Genomic DNA, 23,473 nt, shown 5'->3' with positions numbered 1-23,473 from the left:
AAACCCAAGGAGAAACACGCCGAGACACATAGTAATCAAATTGGCAAAACTTAAAGACAAAGAAAAATTATTGAAAGCAGCAAGGGAAAAATGACAAATAACATACAAGGGAACTCCCATTAGGTTAACAGCTGATTTCTCAGCAGAAACGCTACAAGCCAGAAGGGAGTGGCATGATATATTTAAAGTGATGAAAGGGAAGAACCTACAACCAAGATTACTCTACCCGGCAAGGATCTCATTCAGATTCGACAGAGAAATCAAAAGCTTTACAGACAAACAAAAGCTAAGAGAATTCAGCACCACAAAACCAGCTCTACAACAAATGCTAAAGGAACTTCTCTAAGTGGGAAACACAAGAAAAGAACCTACGAAAACAAACCCACAACAATTAAGAAAATGGTAATGGGAACATACATATCGATAATTACCTTAAACGTGAATGGATTAAATGCTCCAACCAAAAGACACAGGCTTGCTGAATGGATACAAAAACAAGACCCATATATACACTGTCTACAAGAGACCCCCTTCAGACCTAGGGACACATACAGACTGAAAGTGAGGGAATGGAAAAAGCTATTCCATGCAAATGGAAATCAAAAGAAAGCTAGAGTAGCAATACTCATATCAGATAAAATAGACTTTAAAATAATGTTACAAGAGACAAGGACACTACATAACCATCAAGGAATCAATCCAAGAAGAAGACATAACAATTATAAATAGATATGCACCCAACATAGGAGCACCTCAATACATAAGGCAACTGCTAACAGCTATAAAAGAGAAAATCAACAGTAACACAATAATAGTGGGGGACTTTAACACCTCACACCAACGGACAGATCATCCAGATAATTAATAAGAAAACACAAGCTTTAAATGACACAATAGACCAGATAGATTTGATATTTATAGGACATTCCATCCAAAAACAGCAGATTACACTTTCTTCTCAAGTGCACACGGAACATTCTCCAGGATAGATCACATCTTGAGTCACAAATCAAGCCTCGGTAAATTTAAGAAAATTGAAATCATATCAAGCATCTTTTCTGACCACAACACTATGAGATTAGAAATCAATTACAAAGAAAAAAACGTAGAAAACACAAACACATGAAGCTAAACAATACATTACTAAATAACCAAGAGATACCTGAAGAAATCAAAGAGGAAATCAAAAAATACCTAGAGACAAATGACAATGAAAACACGACGATCCAATACCTATGGGATGCAGCAAAAGCAGTTCTAAGAGGGAAGTTTATAGCAATACAATCCTACCTCAAGAAACAAGAAAAATCTCAAATAAACAATCTAAACTTACACCTAAAGGAAGCAGAGAAAGAAGAACAAAACAAAACCCAAAGTTAGTAGAAGGAAAGAAATCATAAAGATCAGAGCAGAAATAAATGAAATAGAAACTAAGAAAACAATAGCAAAGATCAATAAAACTAAAAGCTGGTTCTTTGAAAAGATAAACAAAATTGATAGACCTTTAGCCAGACTCATCAAGAAAAAGAGGGAGAGGACTCAAATCAATAAAATTAGAAGTGAAAAAGGAGAAGTTACAACGGACACCACAGAAATACAAAGCATCCTAAGAGACTACTACAAGCAACTCTGCCAATAAAATGGACAACCTGGAAGAAATGGACAAATTCTTAGAAAGGTATAACCTTCCAAGACTGAACCAGGAAGAAATAGAAAATATGAACAGACCAATCACAAGTAATGAAACTGAAACTGTGATTAAAAATCTTCCAACAAACAAAAGTCCAGGACCAGATGGCTTCACAGGTGAATTCTATCAAACATTTAGAGAAGAGCTAACACCCATCCTTCTCAAACTCTTCCAAAAAATTGCAGAGGAAGGAACACTCCCAAACTCATTCTATGAGGCCACCATCACCCTGATACCAAAACCAGACAGAGATACTACAAAAAGAGAAAATTACACACCAATTATCACAGATGAATATAGATGCAAAAATCCTGAACAAATACTAGCAAACAGAATCCAACAACACGTTAAAAGGATCATACACCATGATCCAGTGGGATTTATCCCAGGAATGCAAGGATTCTTCAATATACACAAATCAATGTGATACACCATATTAACAAATTGAAAAAGAAAAACCATACAGTCATCTCAATAGATGCAGAAAAAGCTTTTGACAAAATTCAACACCCATTTATGATAAAAACTCTCCAGAAAGTGGGCGTAGAGGGGAACTACCTCAACATAATAAAGGCCATATATGACAAACCCACAGCAAACATCATTCTCAATGGTGAAAAACTGAAAGCATTTCCCCTAAGATCAGGAACGAGACAAGGATGTCCACTCTCGCCACTATTATTCAACATAGTTTTGGAAGTTCTAGCCATGGCAATCAGAGAAGAAAAAGAAATAAAAGGAATACAAATTGGAAAAGAAGTAAAACTGTCACTGTTTGCAGATGACATGATACTATACATAGAGAATCCTAAAGATGCCACCAGAAAACTACTAGGGCTAGTCAATGAATCTGGTAAAGTTGTAGGATACAAAATTAATGCACAGAAATCTCTTACATTCCTATACACTAACAACAAAAGATCAGATAGAGAAATTAAGGAAACAATCCCATTCACCATTGCAACAAAAAGAATAAAATACCTAGGAATAAACCTACCTAAGGAGGTAAAAGACCTGTACTCAGAAAACTATAAGGCACTGATGAAAGAAATCAAAGATGACACAAACAGATGGAGAGATATACCATGTTCTTGGATTGGAAGAATCAATATTGTGAAAATGACTATACCACCCAAAGCAATCTACAGATTCAATGCAATCCCTATCAAATTACCAATGGCATTTTTTACAGAACTAGAACAAACAACCCAATCCAAAAATGGGCAGAAGACCTAAATAGACATTTCTCCAAAGAAGACATACAGATGGCCAAGAAGCACATGAAAAGCTGCTCAACATCACTAATTACTAGAGAAATGCAAATCAAAACTACAATGAGGTATCACCTCACATCAGTTAGAATGGGCATCATCAGAAAATCTACAAACAACAAATGCTGGAGAGGGTGTGGAGAAAAGGGAACCCTCTTGTACTGTTGCTGGGAATGTAAATTGATACAGCCACTATGGAGAACAGTATGGAGGTTCCTTAAAAAACTAAAAATAGAATTACCATATGACCCAGCAATCCCACTACTGGGCATATACCCAGAGAAAACCATAATACAAAAAGACACATGCACCCCAATGTTCACTGCAGCACTATTTACAATAGCCAGGTCATGGAAGCAACCTAAATGCCCACTGACAGACGAATGGATAAAGAAGATGTGGTACATATATACAATGGAATATTACTCAGCCATAAAAAGGAATGAAATTGATGGATCTAGAGACTGTCATACAGAATGAAGTAAGTCAGAAAGAGAAAAACAAATATCGTATATTAACATATATGTGGAATCTAGAAAAATGGTACAGATGAACCGGTTTGCAAGGCAGAAATAGAGACACAGATGTAGAGAACAAACGTATGGACACCAAGGGGGGAAGGTGGCGTTGGGGGTGGCGGTGGGATGAATTGGGAGATTGGGATTGACATGTATACACTGATGTGTATAAAATAGATAACTAATAAGAACCTGCTGTATAAAAATAAATAAAATAAAATTCAAAAAAAAAAAAAGACACTACGTTTAGCTATAGTGAGGAGAACAGAACTAACCAGGAAAAGATGTTACAGCAAAGAGACTGTACAAGATTATTCTAAATCAAACACTCATAGCGTTTACTAAATTGCTGCCACCCTTATAACGTCAATTCTCTCAGCCTAGCAATTCCTAAGGTACAAAATTTTCAAATTTCTGTGTGTGTATACAAAGATGAGAAGGAAACAATGAAATGAAAACAACTGTGATGAAACAATGATTATGAATAAATTACTGTAATTTCCATTATTATCCTTAAAGTTGATTTAATAGTTTAAAAATATTGCTTAACAGAACAAGGGTGGTAACATTTGTTAGATCCTAACTAAACATGATTCATTCTGGAATGCTTCTGATGACACAAGCTTACATAAATAATCTACTGGTAAGTTTGTTCAAAATTCACAATGAAGAGAGTCAGTTTTTCACACATACAACCCAAAACTATAGCTTCAATCTATGCAGACTGTTTTACTTTTTTAATTATAGAACTAATAAATTAATATAACTAATAATACTAAAATTAAATCGGTGGTGTTGTTCACTTGTTACTAAACACAAAGCACAAAATCTGTGCCAACACAGATCCTAAAAGAGGTATTTTTGCCATTCTTTCCCTTGCAAGCTTGGCACTTGGCTTTGGTCAAAGCTGATGTAAATCGTGACAGAATTCAGCAATATATTCTCAGAAAAATAGGCCAAGAGAAGCAAAAGAACACAGGTGTTACACACTCGAGCAGTAATCATCTGCTCCCAGGGCACCTCCGAGACTTCAGCATCCTAAGCCAGAGCACCTGCTCCTCAAGCTAAGGAGTGCCTTAGAGGTACCACCACAGTACAGAAAGGTTTATTCTTGGCAAACATCTGACCCTTGTTTTTCCAGCTCTAAACTTCAAGGGTTCAAATGAAGGACGGGGTAATAGAAAAAATAAATAAATCCTCTAGAAACTTCGCTGTAATCAACTCTCTACCGTGTACCAGTTCATCCAAGTGTCCCTTCCCCTCTCTACTCCAATTGAGCACTGTGATTGAGGAACTGTGAAAGGGCAAGGGGACATTTACCTGTTGAGCATCTAACTGGTACCAAGCCATGCAAACATCTGACAAATACTCTCTCCTTTAATCCTCACAATAAGCCTATGTTTATACACTTTTAGTCTTCCCTTTTTACATATTAAGAAACTCTCATTGAGGTAAATGGATAAGCAAAACATCTGAACAAAAATGAAATCCAATTATCCAAAAGTTTTAAAAATACAGGTTATTAATTAGCCTAAGCTTGTACTTTTGTTTTGTTGGGGGAATGGGGGCTGTCTTCGGGCCCTTTCACATTTATATTTTTCACAAATATAAAGGTCACATCAAAATACCTTTGTTCATGGGAGTCCAGTATACTATTCACTCTACTTTTGTATATGTTTGAAATTTTCTATAATAAAATAAAATAATTAAGGGAAAAAATTATCTTTAACATAAAGCCAACCCAAAAAGTAGCTCTTACCTAAAGTTAATTTCCCATAGTGCCAAATGAAATTCAAATAAATCCAAATCTTCTAATTCACACATATCTTAAGATTTCTGAATACTTAAAAGCAGAATGAAAAAGCCAGGCATGCCAAGTCAACAATGAAACAGAAAAATCAAGCCAATACCAAAAAACCAAACATTTCACTTCCTCCCACTCACATTCACACACAGACACAAAATGAAGGATTCCAGTTGTCCCTTCCAGACAAAGCAACTGATGGGTGCCAGCCTAGCACGAGTCAGCTCAAAAATAATCTCAGCAACAGAGGCAAGGTTATTTCCACCTTCCATCCAACAGCGTAGAGCACAAGAGACTAGCTGTTTATGAATAACAGACTTAATTTCCATACCATCCATATGGGCTTCCAATTCCAGAAATTGTTTCTTCCTCATTGCTCCTTGGAAGAAGTAAAATATACAACAATTTCTCATTTCCTAGGCAAAGACTACCTCTCAAATTAAAGACTGACAAGCATATTCAAGACATAAAAGTATAGCTTTTATCATAAATTTGAAAACACCAAAACCATTAACCTAAATATCTGTCTAATTAAAAATTAGACACAATGTTCCTAGCAATATATAAGAATTATTGTACCTACTTCTTCCTAAATCAGGACTGAGTGTTTTCCTGTTTATTAATTTTTATTTTATTTTTATTTATTTTTTTGGCCACCCCACGCAGCTTGCAGGATCTTAGTTCCCCAACCAGGTATTGAACCTGGGCCCACAGCAGTGAAAGCCCCGAGCCCTAACCACTGAACTGCCAGGGAATTCCCTGTTTATCAATTTTTTCATCTAGATTTCAAGTTGAGGAAAAAGACTAACCATTAATACATTCATTTGTGATCTGCAATTTCAAAACATTACGATACACATACTATGTAAGATACAAAAAGCACTTAAAAGGGTTAAAATCCATGTTGAATCTTAAATGGGTAAAACTTTAAAATTCCTATTTGTCATCTGCCCACCAAACCAGGCCCCCACAAAACCAAACATCTGACTGGATTGGACATAATTAATCTGAGACTGAGCTAGGAATCATACTTTCAATTACAATTAATATTTTTACAAATCCATTGTGTTTTTATTTGATCCTTTTTAGTTCTTCACCTTGAAGTCCTAGTAGTTAGCACAGCAACCTTCGACATACCCAAATGAGCAGGGAATTGGCTAGTTGTACTTTTCAGGACCTCAGATCTGTCCACCTCCACCTTACTTCCCTGATTTAACAAATAAGTATTCATTGAGCACCTACAGTGTGCCAGACCAGCGTTCCAGGCAGGGATACAACAATGAACAAGAAATGAGGCCCATGCATTTGCCACTGATTTAGAGGTCTGAGGATGGGCAGGAATATTTGAGTTAGCCAGTGAAAAGCTTAAGGAAAGAGCCTAGTCTACGCTGGAAACCAGGTGGGGAGGCCCTTGTGTCTGGAGGGAGAGAAGTGGCATAAATGAAGCTGGAGAGGGAGGTAGAGGTCAGATCACAAAAATTCTTATAAACTACAATAAGGAATCTGAACTTTATCCTAAAAGCAATGAAAGCCACGGAAGGGTAGAAGACAGACTGATCCTGTCTGACAAATGCTCTCTGAGCACCTGCTCAGTGCCAGACCTCTATTCTACGACTGACACTCTTCCAGGTGGAAGGGAAGAGGCCTCAGCATATAAATGCATCCTTCCGCCACTGGTCCAGAGAGCATCTATGTTACTAAGAAACCTCAGGTCACTGTTCACCACCATTGCCATGACTCTGTTCAGGAGATAAACAGCAAAAACATTCATGTAAATATGAATACCACCAAGAATATGTACAGCCAATGGGCCCAGTGGGGTAAAAAATTAAACTAAATGCCTCTTCAAGAATTTCTTTAAAATTTTTTTGCTGTCTTAAATGTCTACTATTAAAATACATTCACTGTTATTCCTGGCAATTAAGGTACGTTAACATCAACTGAACTGACCCTCAATTAAACACATCTTCTGGGAATATAAAATCACTCAAAATTCTGAAAATTTTTTCCTAAAATGAAGCCATGCTCCCTTGCTGAAGACTTAAAAAATTAACAGAGGTACGGTGTCCACATCATTCATCACTGTTCCCCCAAACCTAGCACACTCTAAGGGTTTAACACATAGAGATTAAGTTAGCTCTAAGAAAACAGCCAAATCAGGCAAATGCAAAGGCAAGTTTGTAAATTTTTTCTTTTATCACAGGCCCCAAAACACAAAAATTTTCTAAGCACCCACCTGTCTTTAATCACTATCATTATCACTCACATTTAGATAAATACATTTGAAATTCAGCTGATACCAGGAAAAAAAAAATCAAAGTGCCAAATTTTACCATGTCACAGTTGCAGAAGTCCAGCAGGTTTTTTACACGTTAGACTTTTCTGTTTCCTCATTCTTTAACAGTCTCTTCACTTTCTGATAATGTTATAAAGGGAAAATGTTATAAAATAATTTTAAAAATTAAAAAGATGTGATAAAGGGAAAAAACAAATCCTGTGTTCACATCACACACCTCCTAGCCAGCCAGGCAGCATCTCAGCGGGCTCCTCCTCATCACTACCTGCCATCCTGTGCCTGTGCGGGGGCCTGGGGAGGTATGGGGAAACAGTGCTCTGTTTCAAACATTCAGAAGGGAAAAAATCATACTTAACACCGAACTCAAAGTCATGCATCCGGGTCTACATTCCAAGTATCACCACTTATTAAACAGCAAAACATAAAAGGTGCTGGTTAATGGAGATTGGAGGCTAACAAAATGCCAAGTGATATTTACTTTTCCCTATCTTCAAAATCATCATATACTTTCATTTCTGTATGGAAAAAAAAAAATGAGCCCAGTGTTTCATGGACTATATTCATCAATCTATAATATTTTCTAAATTTCTCTTCTATATCATATGTTTAATCAGTAAACTGTATTGTCCCCAACACCAAAAATGTGGTGTGCCAACTTCTGGCCCTGTCTTACACGGACTTTCACAGAACTGTAATTAGAAACAGAAAACATTTAAATTTAAGTTACATTTCAGTCGTACTGAACAAAATAATCAACAAAGACATCAATAAGATATGGATCCCTCCCTTCATCAGAAGAGTCACAGGATTCTTCAAACACTTGAAATATTTAATGGAATCTGCAGAGCATGTCAAGTTTGGCAAAGAGAGTAACCATTTTAAAGACCAAGAATCAGGGCTTCGCCAGTGGCTCAGTGGTTAAGAATCCGCCTGCCAATGCAGGGGACACGGGTTCGAGCTCTGGTCCAGGAAGATCCCACATGCTGCGGAGCAACTAAGCCCGTGAGCCACAACTACTGAGCCTGCGCTCTAGAGCCCGTGAGCACAACTACTGAGCTCACGAGCCACAACTACTGAAGCCCGCAAGCAACAACTACTGAAGCCCGCGCGCCTAGAACCCGTGCTCCACAACAAGAGAATCCACCGCAATGAGAAGCCCGCGCACCGCAACAAAGAGTAGCCCCCACTCCCCGCAACTAGAGAAAGCCCGTGCGCAGCAATGAAGACCCAATGCAGCCAAAAATAAATTAATTAATTTAAAAAAAAGAAATCAAGAAACCAGCATCAAACTTAAACAAGTAAGAGAAAGATAAACCAAAAAACATTGCCTCCTGCTTTCTCAGAAATCAGCTCAATAATAGCTTGTGTAAGATATGCCTATCAGTAACTTAGGGAAAACTTTCACGGGCAGAAAAAGTAAACGACTACAATGCAGGTAGCAAAAGTTCAGTCATAAAACTTACCAAGTAGTATATTTTTTAAAGTACAAACAAAAGAAAAATATAAATAAATTGAAACTCATTAAAGTCAAAAGCTTTTGCGCATCAAAGGACCCTACCAAGAGAGTGAAAAGACAACCCATAGGATGGGAGAAAATACTTGCAAATCATATATCTGGTAATGGTATAATATTCAAAAATATAAAGATCTCTTAACAACGGACAATCCAATTTAAAAAGGGCAAAGGAACCTGAATAGACAGTTCTCTAAACAAGATACACAAATAGCCAATAAACATATGAAAATATGCTCAACCTCATTAGTCATCAAGGAAATGAAAACCAAAACCACGATGAGCTACCATTTCACACCTACGAGGATGCCTACACTTTAAAAAAAAAAATACACACTCAGAAAATAAGTGTTGGCTGCAAGGATGTGGAATATATTGCTGGTGGGAATGTAAAATGGTGCAGCCACTGTAGAAAGTCTGGCAATTCCTCAAAAAATTAAATAGAATTACCATATGACCTAGCAATTCCACTCCCAGGTAAATACCCAAAGAATTGAAAGCAGGGACTCAAACAGATACTTGTATGCCAACATTCACAGCAGCACTATTTACAACAGCCAAAAGGTAGAAGCAACTCAAGTGTTCATCAACAGATGAGAAAAAATGTGATATATACAAGATAGAATATTATTCACCCATAAAAAGAATACAGTTCTGACACATGCTATGACATGAATGAACCCAGGAAACATTTTGCTAAGTGAAATAGAGCAGACACAAAAGGACAAACATTGTATGATTACACTTATAAGAGGTACCTAGAGCAGTCAAACTTACAGGATGGAAAGTAGATTAGCAGTTGGGAGGCGGGGCGGTGGATGGGGAGTTATTGCTTAATGGGAAGAGACTTTCTGTTTGGGGGCAATAGAAATTTTTGGAAATAGTTGTAATGGTTGCAAAACATTGTGAATGTAATTAATGCCACTGAATTGCACATTTAAATTACCAAAATACATGGCAAAGTTCATGCTATATTTTACCACGAAGAAATAGAAAGGGAAAAAAAAAGACAAAGTAGTTTTGGGCAAAATGAATTCAAAATCACTTCAAAATCAGGATTAACAGAAGAAGCAATCCTTCCCCCACATTAAATGCAATCCAACAATAAAGAGGCTAGCTTGACCAGGCAATAGTTTCTTCATTCATTTCAATAAATATTTAAGTGCATATAATGTGCTAGGCACAAGGACATTACAACCCAGAGAACTTCCCTATCATTACTCTATAGATTATGATGATATGGATAAAATGAGTTTTTCTTTAAAAGTTAAACGATTAAATGGTTTTATTTAAAATACAAAGATTTATAATAAGTACATCAAGAATGCTAAAGTCAGTCTACTATCATCTCTGATCCATCTGGTTTAACTTCCCTAAGTTGGCAATGTTTGCATTTTTCTGCAATGGAATAAAGGATTTTTTTTTTTTTTTAACTACACAAACATGACCCCAACACAACATTTAGGAAAATACTATTTTCTGACCTTCAAAAGCCAATGGTCTACCAATCTGAAAACGCATACATTACAATCATGAGCATAATTTAGGCTTAGTGCCTAAAAGCACAACTCCTCAAAATGGGGTAACTAGTTCTATGAGTAAAAAAAATACTTCTGCTTTTCCATTTTTCCAAGCATACAGTTGTTCAACACATGAGAATTAAGCAAAAAGTTTAAATGACTATTAATCATACTTTTAGAGGGTGAAAAAAGTTCCCTCTTTACTGGTATTTAAATGTTTTACAGCTCTTTAATAAAAATAATAAACAGCTGTGCTCACTAGCACACTTCTAATTTAAGTTTTAAAACACAACACTGAGCTTTCCTACAATCTACATTTCCCTGTACGTGACACTCCACAACATTTTTCATAATCATAATTATGCCACTAATAACCCTCAGAGAACTGTTCATAATTGATGATGGTAACTAAGGTACCTCAGAAACAATGCCCAGCTTCCCTTCTAGTCATTGCAAAGTACCTGGCTATCTTTGTAACCTGGGAAGGAGGCAGAACAATACTTATAGTCTAATAATTACTCAAACTAACAAAAGGGGTGGGGGGAGGGAATCTAAGAAGAGACAGCACTTTAAATTATTCAGTGTGATTCCCAGGCTTGGGAAAACACTGGATTCATGGGATCAGTAGAGGAGGTATGAATGCTCTTCTATATAAGCCACAATATTAAAAAGAATTACTGTACCGTGAGAAAACCATAATTCAAAAAGAGTCATGTACCACAATGTTCACTGCAGCTCTATTTACAATAGCCAGGACACGGAAGCAACCTAAGTGTCCATTGACAGATGAACGGATAAAGAAGATGTGGCACATATATACAATGGAATATTACTCAGCCATAAAAAGAAACGAAATTGAGTTATTTATAGTGAGGTGGATGGACCTAGAGACTGTCATACAGAGTGAAGTAAGTCAGAAAGAGAAAAATAAATACCGTATGCTAACACATATATAAGGAATCTAAAAAAAAAAAAAAAAAAGTGGTTCTGAAGAACCCAGGGGAGGGACAGGAATAAAGATGCAGATGTAGAGAATGGACTTGAGGACACGGGGAGGGGGAAGGGTGGGTAAGCTGCGATGAAGTGAGATAGTGGCATGGACATATATACACTACCAAATGTAAAATAGCTAGTGAGAAGCAGCCGCATAGCACAGGGAGATCAGCTTGGTGCTTCGTGACCACCTAGATGGGTGGGTTAGGGAGGGTGGGAGGGAGAGGCAAGAGGGAGGAGATATGGGGATATGTGTATATGTATAGCTGATTCATTTTGTTATAAACCAGAAACTAACACACCATTGTAAAGCAATTATATTCCTATAAAGATGTTAAAAAAAAAAAAAAGAATTACTGGGTCAAAATGTAATATTCATTTCTCATTTAACATCCAATTACCTAGAGGAATGAAGATGGGGCAGGAGCTAATGAGTCCAGGGCTCTATTTCATGCTTAAAAGCAAAAGTGTGAGGCTAGAGGAAAAGACTGATTTAGCAGATTAAAACTTAAAAGGATTACCCAGAGGACAAAAAGCAGAGAAAAAAAGAGGAAAAAAAAAAGTCTTAACATCCCAAAGATATTTCCATAAAATTCTTTTAGTTTTTTTCCTTTGACCAAGACAACACAAATTTCTTTTTTGTTGTTGTTGTTTCTTTGCCACAATGATTTCAAAGACAGACTTCAGTGCAGACATTCTACGTCTGTCTCATTTTTAGGGCAAATGTCCTCAAACAATAGCATTGCACAGTCTGAATTTCTCCATTCACCCTACAGAGTGAAACTGTTAAGTCTGAGGGTTATACACCAACACTTCACAGAATCCATGGCTCAGTATTTCACTAAAGGTAGGACACTAAGTGAATGGGAGATCTGAATTTTTTTAAATGGGGTGTCTTTACTTGACAGAACTCATTATTCATTCTTCTCCTTCAAGGTTCAACTCACACTTGCTCAGAATCGTGGAACTTCAGATCTGAGAGGGACCCTAGAATCTGTACTTTAGTCCATTGCTTCATTTTACAGATGAGAAAACTGAAGTAAAGGTTTCCATCTAGTTACTGGTAAAGCTGGACTGGAGCTCAATCCTCCTCTCAGTTTAGCACTCACATTAGGCCAAGAGGACATCTCCTATGGTTATAAATAATAATTATTAACATATGGAGCTTTGTGTCAAGCTCTGTGCTAAGCCCTCTTACATGCATATCCCACTCAATTCTCACAACAACCCTGAGAAAGATGGTATCCTCCACTGGGCAGATAAGAAAATTGAAAATAGTGTGCCCACTCAGTCAGAGTTGATTCAAACCCAGATCTGGCTGATTTCTAAGTTAATGCTCACTCCTACCCTACAGCCCTTACCATGGCCTATAGGGTCCTACATGGCCTGACCCCTACCATCTTTCTAAGCTCATTTCCTACCATTTCTCACTTACAAAAATCCAGTCAACCTTCCCTCAAGTACATTTCTGCCTCAAGACCTTTACATATGCTTGACACCCCCATCACCATCCCAATCCCCCGACCTGTGACCTGTTCTACCCCTTCAAGCCAAATAGCACCTCATTAATGAAGCTTTCCCTAACTACCCTATCTAAAACAGACCCTCAGGGACTACCCTGGTGGCGCAGTGGTTGAGAATCTGTTTGCCAATGCAGGGAACACGGGTTCGAGCCCTGGTCTGGGAAGGTCCCACATGCTGTGGAACAACTAAGCCCGTGAGAGCCACAACTACTGAGCCTGCACACCATAACTACTGAAGCCCACGTGCTCTAGGACCTGCATGCCGCAACTACTGAGCCCATGCACCACAACTACTGAAGCCCGCGCGCCTAGAGCCTGTGCTCTACAACAAGAGAAGCCACCGCAATGAGGAGCCCACGCCCCACAACGAAGAGTAGCCCCCGCTCGCCAGAACTAGAGAAAGCCAGTGCGAGGCCACAAAGACCCAACGCAGCCAAAAATAAATAAATAAAATAATATAAATAAATAAATAAATAATAAAATAGACCCTCAGTCACTCCTACCACTATCCGAAATTATATTGTATATTGGCTGTCTCCCCATCAGAATAAAAGCACCACAAAGGGCAAAAACGTCCCACTAGAATGAAATCACCAGGATGGAAGAAACGTTCTGCCTTACTCATTTCTAGACTGCCTGATACCCAAAAGAGTATCTGACAAGAGGAGGCACTCCAAAGAAACTACCTATTGAATAAAGGAATGAGTGCCTGTGTCTGAATCTCCCACCTCATTAAGGATCAGTATCATACAAGTCAGCAATTGATTACATACTATTTTCTATTTTCTCTAGTTATTTCTTATGATTAATCTTGTATTTTCAACCATATAGTATGTGCTGCAGAGGTATTTTATCTTATTTATTTATTTATTTATTTATTTTTACAGCTATTTTATAATTCTCAACTTTGGGCAAGTTAATGACTCAACCTGGGCTTATACAATCATCTGTAAAATGAAAGAAGCAGTCAAAAGTCTAGAATCCAAATATCTCCCATAGCTGGTAACATGATAGGAAGATGCTCAAATGCTGGATTATTATTGACCCACAGATCTTAAATTCCTTTAATTTTCTCACAGCTTTCTACAAAAATACACACAGTGTGCAAAGGAAGGCATACTCTTATTTAGCTAGTATTAGAAACTAAAGAATAACTGCCCTTTCACTAATAGTACACACAGGCCTGCCTCTTCTCACGATAACTCCTTTAACTTCTTTTAAGCCAACACCCAATCTGTTTGCTTCTGATTAACCTTTATCTTGACCAATGTTAACCACTAGTTTTCTCTAGTTCTTTGACAGGCCTTTGCAGCATCACATTGCCTACTTCTTGCTTACTAAAGTTCTGTTTGCTTATATAGTTGGATGTGTACAACGTATCTTCCATGATCTAAAACGCTGCAAAATTAGGGAAGCAAGTAAGTCAGTAGCACTTCGGCTTCTACGGCTTTCTACTCTCTTGAAGAGCTCTAAAGAGTCATGGCAACACAAGAAGACCCTCCTTCCTGGCGATGTTATACGCTGCTCTCACTGGCCTGTCACGCTCTGGGGGGAAATGTCAGGGTTGGAGCAGAATTATCTACTGGCTAGAGTAGCGATGCCCTGGAACGGCAACTGATACTGGCCAAACGGCTGCTTCCAAAGACTGTCCAAGACTAGCATATTTTCACTGTTCAAGAGACTTCAACTCCAAACCCAAGACTTTGTTTCCGACATAGCAAACTGCTGCAGAAAGGACATAAAACATCACCAAAATCCTGGTCAAAAGTGGTGCTGTTCAGTTTTATAACTTCAATCTGTTCTCCAAATATGGTTTCCTTCTAAGACTGACACGATGCAATACTCAAAGGAAACATCTGAGTGAGTGAGTGAGTCCGTACAGGCACGCGTGGGGAGAAGGGGGTCCTTAAACAGGGTGAGGCTTTTTAATTTTATAAAATAAAATAACCCACATTCACAATACGACGTATTTCACTCCAGAAAAGCTCAGAAGCTAAGCGCACTGAAGCATTTAGAGGACACTGTCATGTGAGGAACAACAACAACAAAAAGGCTATTTTCATACTACACTTAATGAGATGGGGGATGGGACTTCCCTGGTGGCACAGTGGTTAAGAATCCGCCTGCCAAATGCAGGGGACACAGGTTTGAGCCCTGGTCTGGGAAGATCCCACATGCAGCGGAGCAACTAAGCCCGTGCGCCACAGCTACCGAGCCTGCGCGCCTTAGAGCCCGTGCTCCGCAACAAGAGAAGCTACCGCAAGGAGAAGCCCGCGCACTGCAACGAAGAGTAGCCCCCGCTCGCTGCAACTAGAGAAAGCCCAGGCGCAACAACAAAGACCCAACGCAGCCAAAAAAAAAAAAAAATATATATATATATTTATTTAAAATATATATATATATATATATATATATTTAAAACAAGGGGGGAATCTGAAATTTTCCTGGGGTTATTAGAAAAAGTTGCATTCAGTTATATAAAACATGTATCCTATCTAAAATCTTAGGTCCAAAATTTGCATAGAATGTGAATGAATTATCAACTTTCTATACGTAAAATCTTCTCACTACAAGTTTGGCTAAGATGCAGTTCTAGTTTTTCAAACAGCTTTGTTTTCTGGCCAAGTATAAGATCAGAGAATCAAGTGACTTGCTCAAGGTCATTTGGTCAAATTAGAATTACTGATTCCTGTCTTCCAAAAGCCAGCCATGAATCAAACTTTTCTTGGAACCAAGCAGGCCAAAAGGGAAAAATCATTCCCCATTTCCTTTCCTCAATAATCAAGACAAAAGAAAAATTAATTTAAATAGTGGAACTTTAATAAAATTTCCTCAGTATATAGACTACTGCCTCTAACCATGCACAGGCATCTCTCTCAAAATCCGTAACTAAACAATTTGCAAAGGTCAGTAACCTCTATACAACCTTGCCATGTGACAGCACCATAAAGTTAAGAAGATTTTAAAAATCAGCCCTTCAAATGTACGTCCATCCGTAAATAGTTCACTTCTCTTATCTTCTAAAAGACCTGGTCAGACTGGAATATGGAGGTACTCCGAGCTCTTAGATTTTTTAAGTTAAAGGATCATAAATAAGTTCAAAGTTCTCTTCGGAACCCTGAAAGGAATAGGGATATTTCAACAGTGCAGGTAAAACAAGTGATGAAATAAATGATAATCACTCAGGCTGTGGAGGGCAGGGGGCTACAGAGAAGAGGCACATATGCATTTTTATAACCATATTCCCTTCCTCTTCCTTTTTCAAATCCACCACCTCCCTCACACTTTCTGCCCCATCCTTTTCATTTCTACTTTTAAAATGCTGATATAAAACACTACTTTTGATTTAATAACAAAAACATAATGGCCAATGAAGTCATATTTTTAAATTACTTAACTGGATTGGCAGGGGATTATTAAAGTAGCTAAGCTCACTTTGTATTTGTTACAAATACATTATAGTCATATTTAGTAATATTCCTCACATCCAATTTTCTAAGTCAAATGGTACCACTACCTCCATTTCAGATGACCCTCAAGTCCAGGAAAATTTCCCTTTGCTGTTAGACTATGGGACACTAACGTTAAGAGCTGGCATTAGATCTCAAAAATACCAACAATAGTTAGGTTGAAATTGTAGCTAGGCTATATTACACATGAGCAACTTGAAAACATTTATAACTAACATGGTTTTTCTCATATCTCAAATTCAAGTCTACCTAATTCCGAATATAGCTGTTAACACACTCTCGGGTTGATTTCTCTTTAGCCCTAGAGCACAGCGTGGCCACAGGGTATACAAAGTAAATCAAAAGCAGGACTGGAAAAATATTAAACCTGGAAGGAAATACAAGTCTGACACTTCCCGTTATGCCAGAAAACAGGATTGTCATTATTTGGAAATGTATTAGGTTGAGCTATATCAAACTCCCAATATACAACTGGTTTTGACCTGCAAAAAATGGAAATTTCATGTGGTTCAACCCAGTATTATTTTCTAAGCTCATTTTAACAATTGTCTCAAATAACGTCTTCATAATCCAAGGCATATAAAACCTTCTATTTCTCTAGACTGCCTTAACCTTTTGAAAAGATTTGCCACCCCTTGTCCAAAGCTGATTATTCAAAAAATTAAGCTGGTAAACAGGAAAGCCAAGATAAATAAAATCACCAAACTGCTCAATGTACCCGTTCTAAAACCACTTCACATCCTTCCCACCACTCCCCTTTCCAACTAACAGAACATGAATCTTAAGTAGATCTGCCCTTTAGAAGACCCACATTTAAGAAGAAATTAGTGAATATTTAAGTGCTTTGCATCTTTCTCAGTTATCAGTGATGTAGGAATCTAAGTGTGGTAGAAGCCCATTGCTTTATTTATTTTATTTTTAATTTACTTATTTTATTTATTTATTTTTGGCTGCGTTGGGTCTTCGTTGCTGCGCGCGGGCTTTCTCTAGTTGCAGGGAGCGGGGACTGCTCTTCGTTGCCACGCACGGACTTGCCATTGCGGTGGCTTCTCTTGTTGCAGAGCACAGGCTCTAGGCGTGCAGGCTTCAGTAGTTGTGGCTTGCGGGCTCTACAGTGCAGGCTCAGTAGCTGTGGCACACGGGCTTAGCTGCTCTGCGGCATGTGGGATCTTCCCAGACCAGGGATCAAACCCGTGTCCCCTGCATTGGCAGGCGGATTCTTAACCACTGCGCCACCAGGGAAGCCCCAAGCCCATTGCCTTACACTGGGGTTCCACTGACCTAAAAATCTACTGCTGAAGAATTTTAATTAAGTTGTACGTTCCATTTGTTTTAGAATCTGGCTTCTAATCTTTCTAATCAAGAGGGTGATTACTATCCCAGTGGGATATATTTTTCCATTTAGACATAGCTGATTTATGCACCCGCACCAGAAAAAACCCATCACTTTCACAAAAGGGGTTATGGCTTCAAGACTGCCTCTAGGTTCAAATCCATCATTTCACACCCATTTTTATTAGAGTCTAATATCCAATATGCTAATGAACTCTTTTCTCAATTAATTCCACTAATTACTCACCTGTTTTTATTCTGCCCAGACTCCTATCCCCTCATCCGATCCATCAGGCCACATACAACACCTTCCCAGAGGGATGCTTTTCCTAAGACATTTCATAAAATGTTACGGCAGTAGGATGTTACCTGTTCTATCTTTGTAGTACAAACTAGATCTAGTTTGTAGTACAAATCATCAATATTAACCATCAAATGAAATATGCTCTTAAAAAAAAACAATCAGGAGAGGACTTCCCTCGTGGTGCAGTGGTTAAGAATTCGCCTGCCAATGCAGAGGCCACGGGTTCAAGCCCTGGTCTGGGAAGATCCCACATGCCACAGAGCAACTAAGCCTGTGTGCCACAACTACTGAGCCTGCGCTCGTGGAGCCCGCGAGACACAACTACTGAGCCTGCGTGCCACAACTACTGAAGCCCGCATGCCAAGAGCCCGTGCTCTGCAGCAAGAGAAGCCACAGCAATGAGAAGCCCACGCACCGCAAAAGTAGCCCCCACTCGCCCCAACTACAGAAAGCCCGAGCGCAGCAATGAAGACCCAATGCAGCCAAAAATAAATAAACAAAATTAATTTATTTTTTAAAAAAATCAGGAGACAATCTCCGGCTCTATCTGGAAATTTCTCTATTCAGCTAGTTCAGTGTTGACAGGTCAACAGAGAATGGCACTAATCATTACTACAATCCTAAAGGGTATTTCCCTAGAGTTAAACCATCAACCCTTTCCTAACATCCAAATGATCCAGACTTTTTACAGCAAAATTTACTCTCCTTGCCCCACCCCCAACAGCATTTTCTGATCATTTTTCACCTTAAACTGAGGTTTTCTCTAGGGCCTCATGGTGATGCCAAGTCAGGCAAATACATACCTTAAACCTTCCATCTACTCCCTTCTTTCTTGAAAGCTACATATAATAGCTTTTTTTTTTTTTTGAAAACTCTCTAAGCATCAGGTACAATGATAAGTGCTTTAAAAGGGAATTTATCTACTTCCATCCTTAAAAACCTATGAGGTTAGGATGAGTACTCCCATTTTACAGAGGAGAAAAGGTGAGGCTTAGTAACTTGCTCAAGGTCATGAAGGGCAGGGATTAGAATCCAAGTCTGACTTCCATGTCCTCTGACCTTAACCCTCATGCTGTTATTTCCTTCTAATCTTTCTTCACGTCCTAAATGTCCGCTCTGTGCTCTTAGACAGCCTATGCTTGGGCAGGGTTCAGTTTCTCCAGGGCTGTCTTTCCTTTAAAGGACATGCCTTTGAGAAGAATGAGTACCCATTCCACCTTTTCTCCATGCTCTTCCTTCCCACCTGCACCACTTCCCCAAGGCCTTTGTCATATCTCCTCCTCTAGGACCAATTTAAATGTCCCCCCCCCCCCCCCCGCCCTGGCCCCGTAGGATACTGAAGGGCCACCTTCTACCCTCAAGGCTAGGAGAGGGCAGAAGTGAAAGAAAGGGGAGAAAGGAAAAGCCTAGACAGTACCCCTTCCCCAAGTCTTCAATGAGAAAGAAACTGTGGCTGATGACCAGAGCGGGGTGTTGAGGATTCGGGGGAAGGATAGGAGTATAAGGGAGCGGAGATGACAGGGAGTGCCCTTGGGGGTAGGCGGGGCAGGGGGAGGGGATGGAGAGGAGGCGTGGGACGCTCAGGGGTTCGTAGACTGAATGGGGGGGGGGGGTGGACCTCCCTGGGGGGTGGGGGATGCCACCCTGCTAGGAAAGGGATCTGGCCACTTGGAAGAGGAGAATGTGTGTGTTGGGGAGGAGGACCTGAAGGTGGATGTAACAAGGGAAAGTCGAGGGAAGAAAGAGTAGGAGGGAGAGCAGGAAAACGGTGGAGTCACCGGGGAGGAGAGAGGGGAAGGATGGATGGGAACCGGGAAGGTGGGACTCCTGGAGACCCCAGCACAGGGGCTCCGCGAGGAGGGGCGGGCGGGCTGCGTAGGTTCGGGGGCCGCGGAATGCCCGGAACCGGGGCTGGAGGAGACCCCGGAGGACGGGGAGCGGGAGTTCTCGAGCCGAGGAGCGGAAAGTGGGGTCCTAGGGAGGCCAGGGCAAGAAAGGGGGCGTCCCAGCACGTGTGTGTGTGTGTGTGTGTGTGTGTGTGTGTGTGTGTGTGTGTGTGTGTGTGTGTGAAGGCATGGTCGGGTTCCCGCGGGGAAGGGGTTAAAAGAGAGCAGGGGGTGGGCGGGAGGCTGGCGGGGGGAGGGGGGTTCTGGAGCCCGTCGGGGTGCAGGGCACTGGAATGTCCTGGAGCCCCCCGAGGGCCAGGCGTGGGGTCTCCCGAGGGTCGGGCCGGAGTCCCCGTAGTCTTCTGAGGGCCAGGCTCGGGGTCGCCTCCCAGCCGGGTGTCTTCTGAAAGCCGGGGTCCCCTCAGGGCGGGGCGGGGGTTCCCGGTGTCCCCTCGAGGCCAGAGCGGCACCCCCGGGGTCCCAGGCCCCCTTCCTACCTATGCCGGGCGCCACATAGACGAAGTAGAGCAGCGAGGACGAGAGCGAGAAGAAGAAGAGCGCGGCGAGCAGCGAGCGGCGCGGCAGCCGCAGCAGCCCCCGGCGGACGCGCATGCTGCAGCCAGGCGGCCGCTCGAGGGCCGGGCCAGGCCTGCTCCCGCCGCTCTCCGTGCGCCGCCTCCCGGGCCGCCGCCGCCGCCGCCTGGGCCTCGGCCACCTCCCGGGCCTCGCCGGCCGCCGCCCGCCGCCGCCTCGCCGCTCCCAGCCGCCGGCCGCCGCGGGCCGGGCCACATGAAGCGGGCGGGGGCCTGAGCGGCCCGGTAGAGAGCGCAGCGGCGGGGGCGGGGCGGGGCGGGGCGGGCCGCGGGGGCGGGGCGGGGGCGGGGCTAGCGCCGCCGGGCACCGTCGCAAAAGACCCGCGCGCGCGCGCTCACAGAGCGATCCCCTGTTTGGCCCCTGCGGCGGCGCAGTGGCCCGCAGGGAAAGTCGCCAAATGGCGACAGCCCCTCTACCGGCGCGGCCACCGCCCTGGCTTTTGGGGAGCGTCGCTCAAGTGCCCGTCGGTCCGCTCTTGGACGCCCCCAACCTGGGAGCCAAGGGACCGTATGCGATGTCTGACTCGGCTGGCCACCCACTGCGACAGAAGAGCAGGGATTGTAGGCAGGAGGGCTCGGTATACACCTCCATTCATTCATTCATTCAGTTCACCATTTATTGAAAGCCAGACATATGCCAGACACCGTTCTTGGCGCTGGGGATGCTACATAGAACAAAACAGACAAAATCTCTGTCTTCTTGAACCTAACACTCAAATGGGAGGAGAAAAACAAATCATAATGTCAGGTACTGGTAAGTGATATGAATACAATAAAACAGGAGAATATGTTTGAGGCAGACTAATGTGGTCAGGGAAGGCCTCACTGTGGGGTGACATAAAACGGTGAACAGCAGATGCAAAGGTCCTGAGGTTAAAAAGCCTGATCTGACCCCAGCTTAACTCAAGGCCAGCATGGATACAATCCAGTGGGGCAGGGAGAGCGACTGGGATGAGGTTGTAGCTCTGGGCAGGTTTCATATCCCAAAGACTCCTAAGGAGCTTAATGATAACAGTTATCAATATGAAGACTTGCCCTTGAGAGACACTGGGCTTTACCTACCTCATTAAATCACCCCAACAGGCCTGAGATGTGTGCTCTTATTATTCCTATTGTACAGATGAGGAAACTGAGGCTCCTAGATGGAGAAGTAATCCACCCAAGCCTTGCAATAAGGGCTTAAATAAAAAATGACCTGTCTCCCAAGGCACCCTTGACCACTAGGTTGTAAGTGCTTCAGCATTCCATCTGAACCCTAATATCCATCCTGCAGACAAATCGGTACCCTGCTCTGTAGGATAGTGTGCGGCCATATCCAAAACAATGCTTTAAGATCAGCCCCAGGCCAGAAGACCTCTGATGGCATTAGGCAGTAACTAGAGACTCAGGTGAGGGCCAATAGAACCTGCCTCAGCCTCAACTCAAGAAGTTACCAGCTGAACTGGGGAGGCAAGTGTCCCCTTGGAATGCCATAGCAGTCAGGAGAAGAAAGGACTTTGCAGGGATTCTGTGAGAGCCAGCAATAATCCTGCTTTGTGTTTCTGAAGTGATTTATACTTTTTATGGTGTTTCTTTGACTCTTTAAATTAGGGCTCTAGAGCCAAACTATCCTGGTTCCTTGACTCCTGTCTCTTCCATTCTTAGCTGAGTGCCCTTAAGCAAGTTACTTAACCTCTCGGCCTCTCAGTAAAATGGCATGTATTATTAGTAATGACTGCAGCGGGTTGTTGTGAGAATTTGAGTAATACATGCACACAGGCTCTCAGCTGACCGACACCCCTGGGAAATGGAATGGGAGAGAAGAGGCTTAAACAACAAAAAAGAAAAGCAAATAATTTTGACTCAGACAAATGCGAGTTCAAATCTTAGCTTGGTCTCAACTGGCTGTGTGACCTTGGGCAAGTCACTTCACCCTCTGAGCTTCTATTCATTACCAGTGAAATGGGCCCAGTGTTGCCTACCCCATAGGGATGTGATGCAGAGTAAGTGAGATAGCAGAGGTGAGGCCTTAGACCAGAAATCTCAAACTAGCTGGAATAATCTGACCTGCCACTACTTTTGTTTGGACCATACAATGGCCCCCACCTCCCGCCCAGCTCTGTCTTTCCAAATATTTTCAAACATACAGAAAAGTTCAAAGACTAGTACAAGGAGCACCTGTACACTCTCCACTTGGATTGTTATTTTTCCAGATTTTTAAATTTTTTATACAATTTTTAAATGTTACTCTCCATTTACAGTTATTACAAAATATAGGCTATATTCCCTGTGTCATACAATACATCCTTGAGCCTATCTTACATCTAATAGGTTGTACCTCTCACTCCCTCATCCCTATATTGCCCCTCCCCCTATTTTTTCAGATTTATCTATCTATATTCATATGTACAGTTTTTTTCTGAATTATTTAAATTAGTTGCTGCCTTATTGGTACTTCATGCTTCAATACTTCCACAGAAATCCTAAGAAAAAGTACATTCTCCTACATAACCACAATAACATTATCACACCTAAGAAAATGAACAATCACACCACAATGACCTGTAATATCCAGTCCATTCCCAAATTTACCCTTTGCTTTAAAAAATGCCTTTTATAGCTTTTTTTTTAACAGTATCAAATCAGGGTTTACACATTGCATTTGAAATTATTTCCATAGTATTTGTTTATCTACCGTAGTCCCTCTACCTTTTTTTCATCATCCCTCCCCCAACATGTTATTTAAAACACTTTTAAACCCATTGGGAAGTTGAAAGAATG

General features: G+C 41.1%; 1 protein-coding gene across 6 annotated transcripts in view; it reads right to left on the bottom strand.

Annotated features, from left to right (window-relative positions):
- B4GALT5 (beta-1,4-galactosyltransferase 5) overlaps positions 1–20,943 on the bottom strand; it is a 118,800-nt gene extending 97,857 nt beyond the window's left edge. For 5 of the 6 annotated variants that reach the window (XM_082362760.1, XM_082362759.1, XM_082362758.1 and 2 more), the window contains exon 1: positions 20,618–20,943. In XM_082362760.1, coding sequence (XP_082218886.1) covers positions 20,618–20,732 — 115 coding nt within the window. In that variant the 5' untranslated portion in view covers positions 20,733–20,943. The remainder of the gene's footprint in view (positions 1–20,617) is intronic. The other variant, XM_082362756.1, reaches the window with a different exon arrangement.
- Between the last annotated feature and the right edge of the window lie 2,530 nt (positions 20,944–23,473).

Source organism: Balaenoptera borealis (assembly GCF_965194805.1).
Source record: "Balaenoptera borealis genome assembly, chromosome: 16".
Lineage (NCBI taxonomy): Eukaryota > Metazoa > Chordata > Mammalia > Artiodactyla > Balaenopteridae > Balaenoptera > Balaenoptera borealis.
Note: the sequence above shows the minus strand (reverse complement) of the source record. Positions and strands in the feature narration are given on the sequence as shown.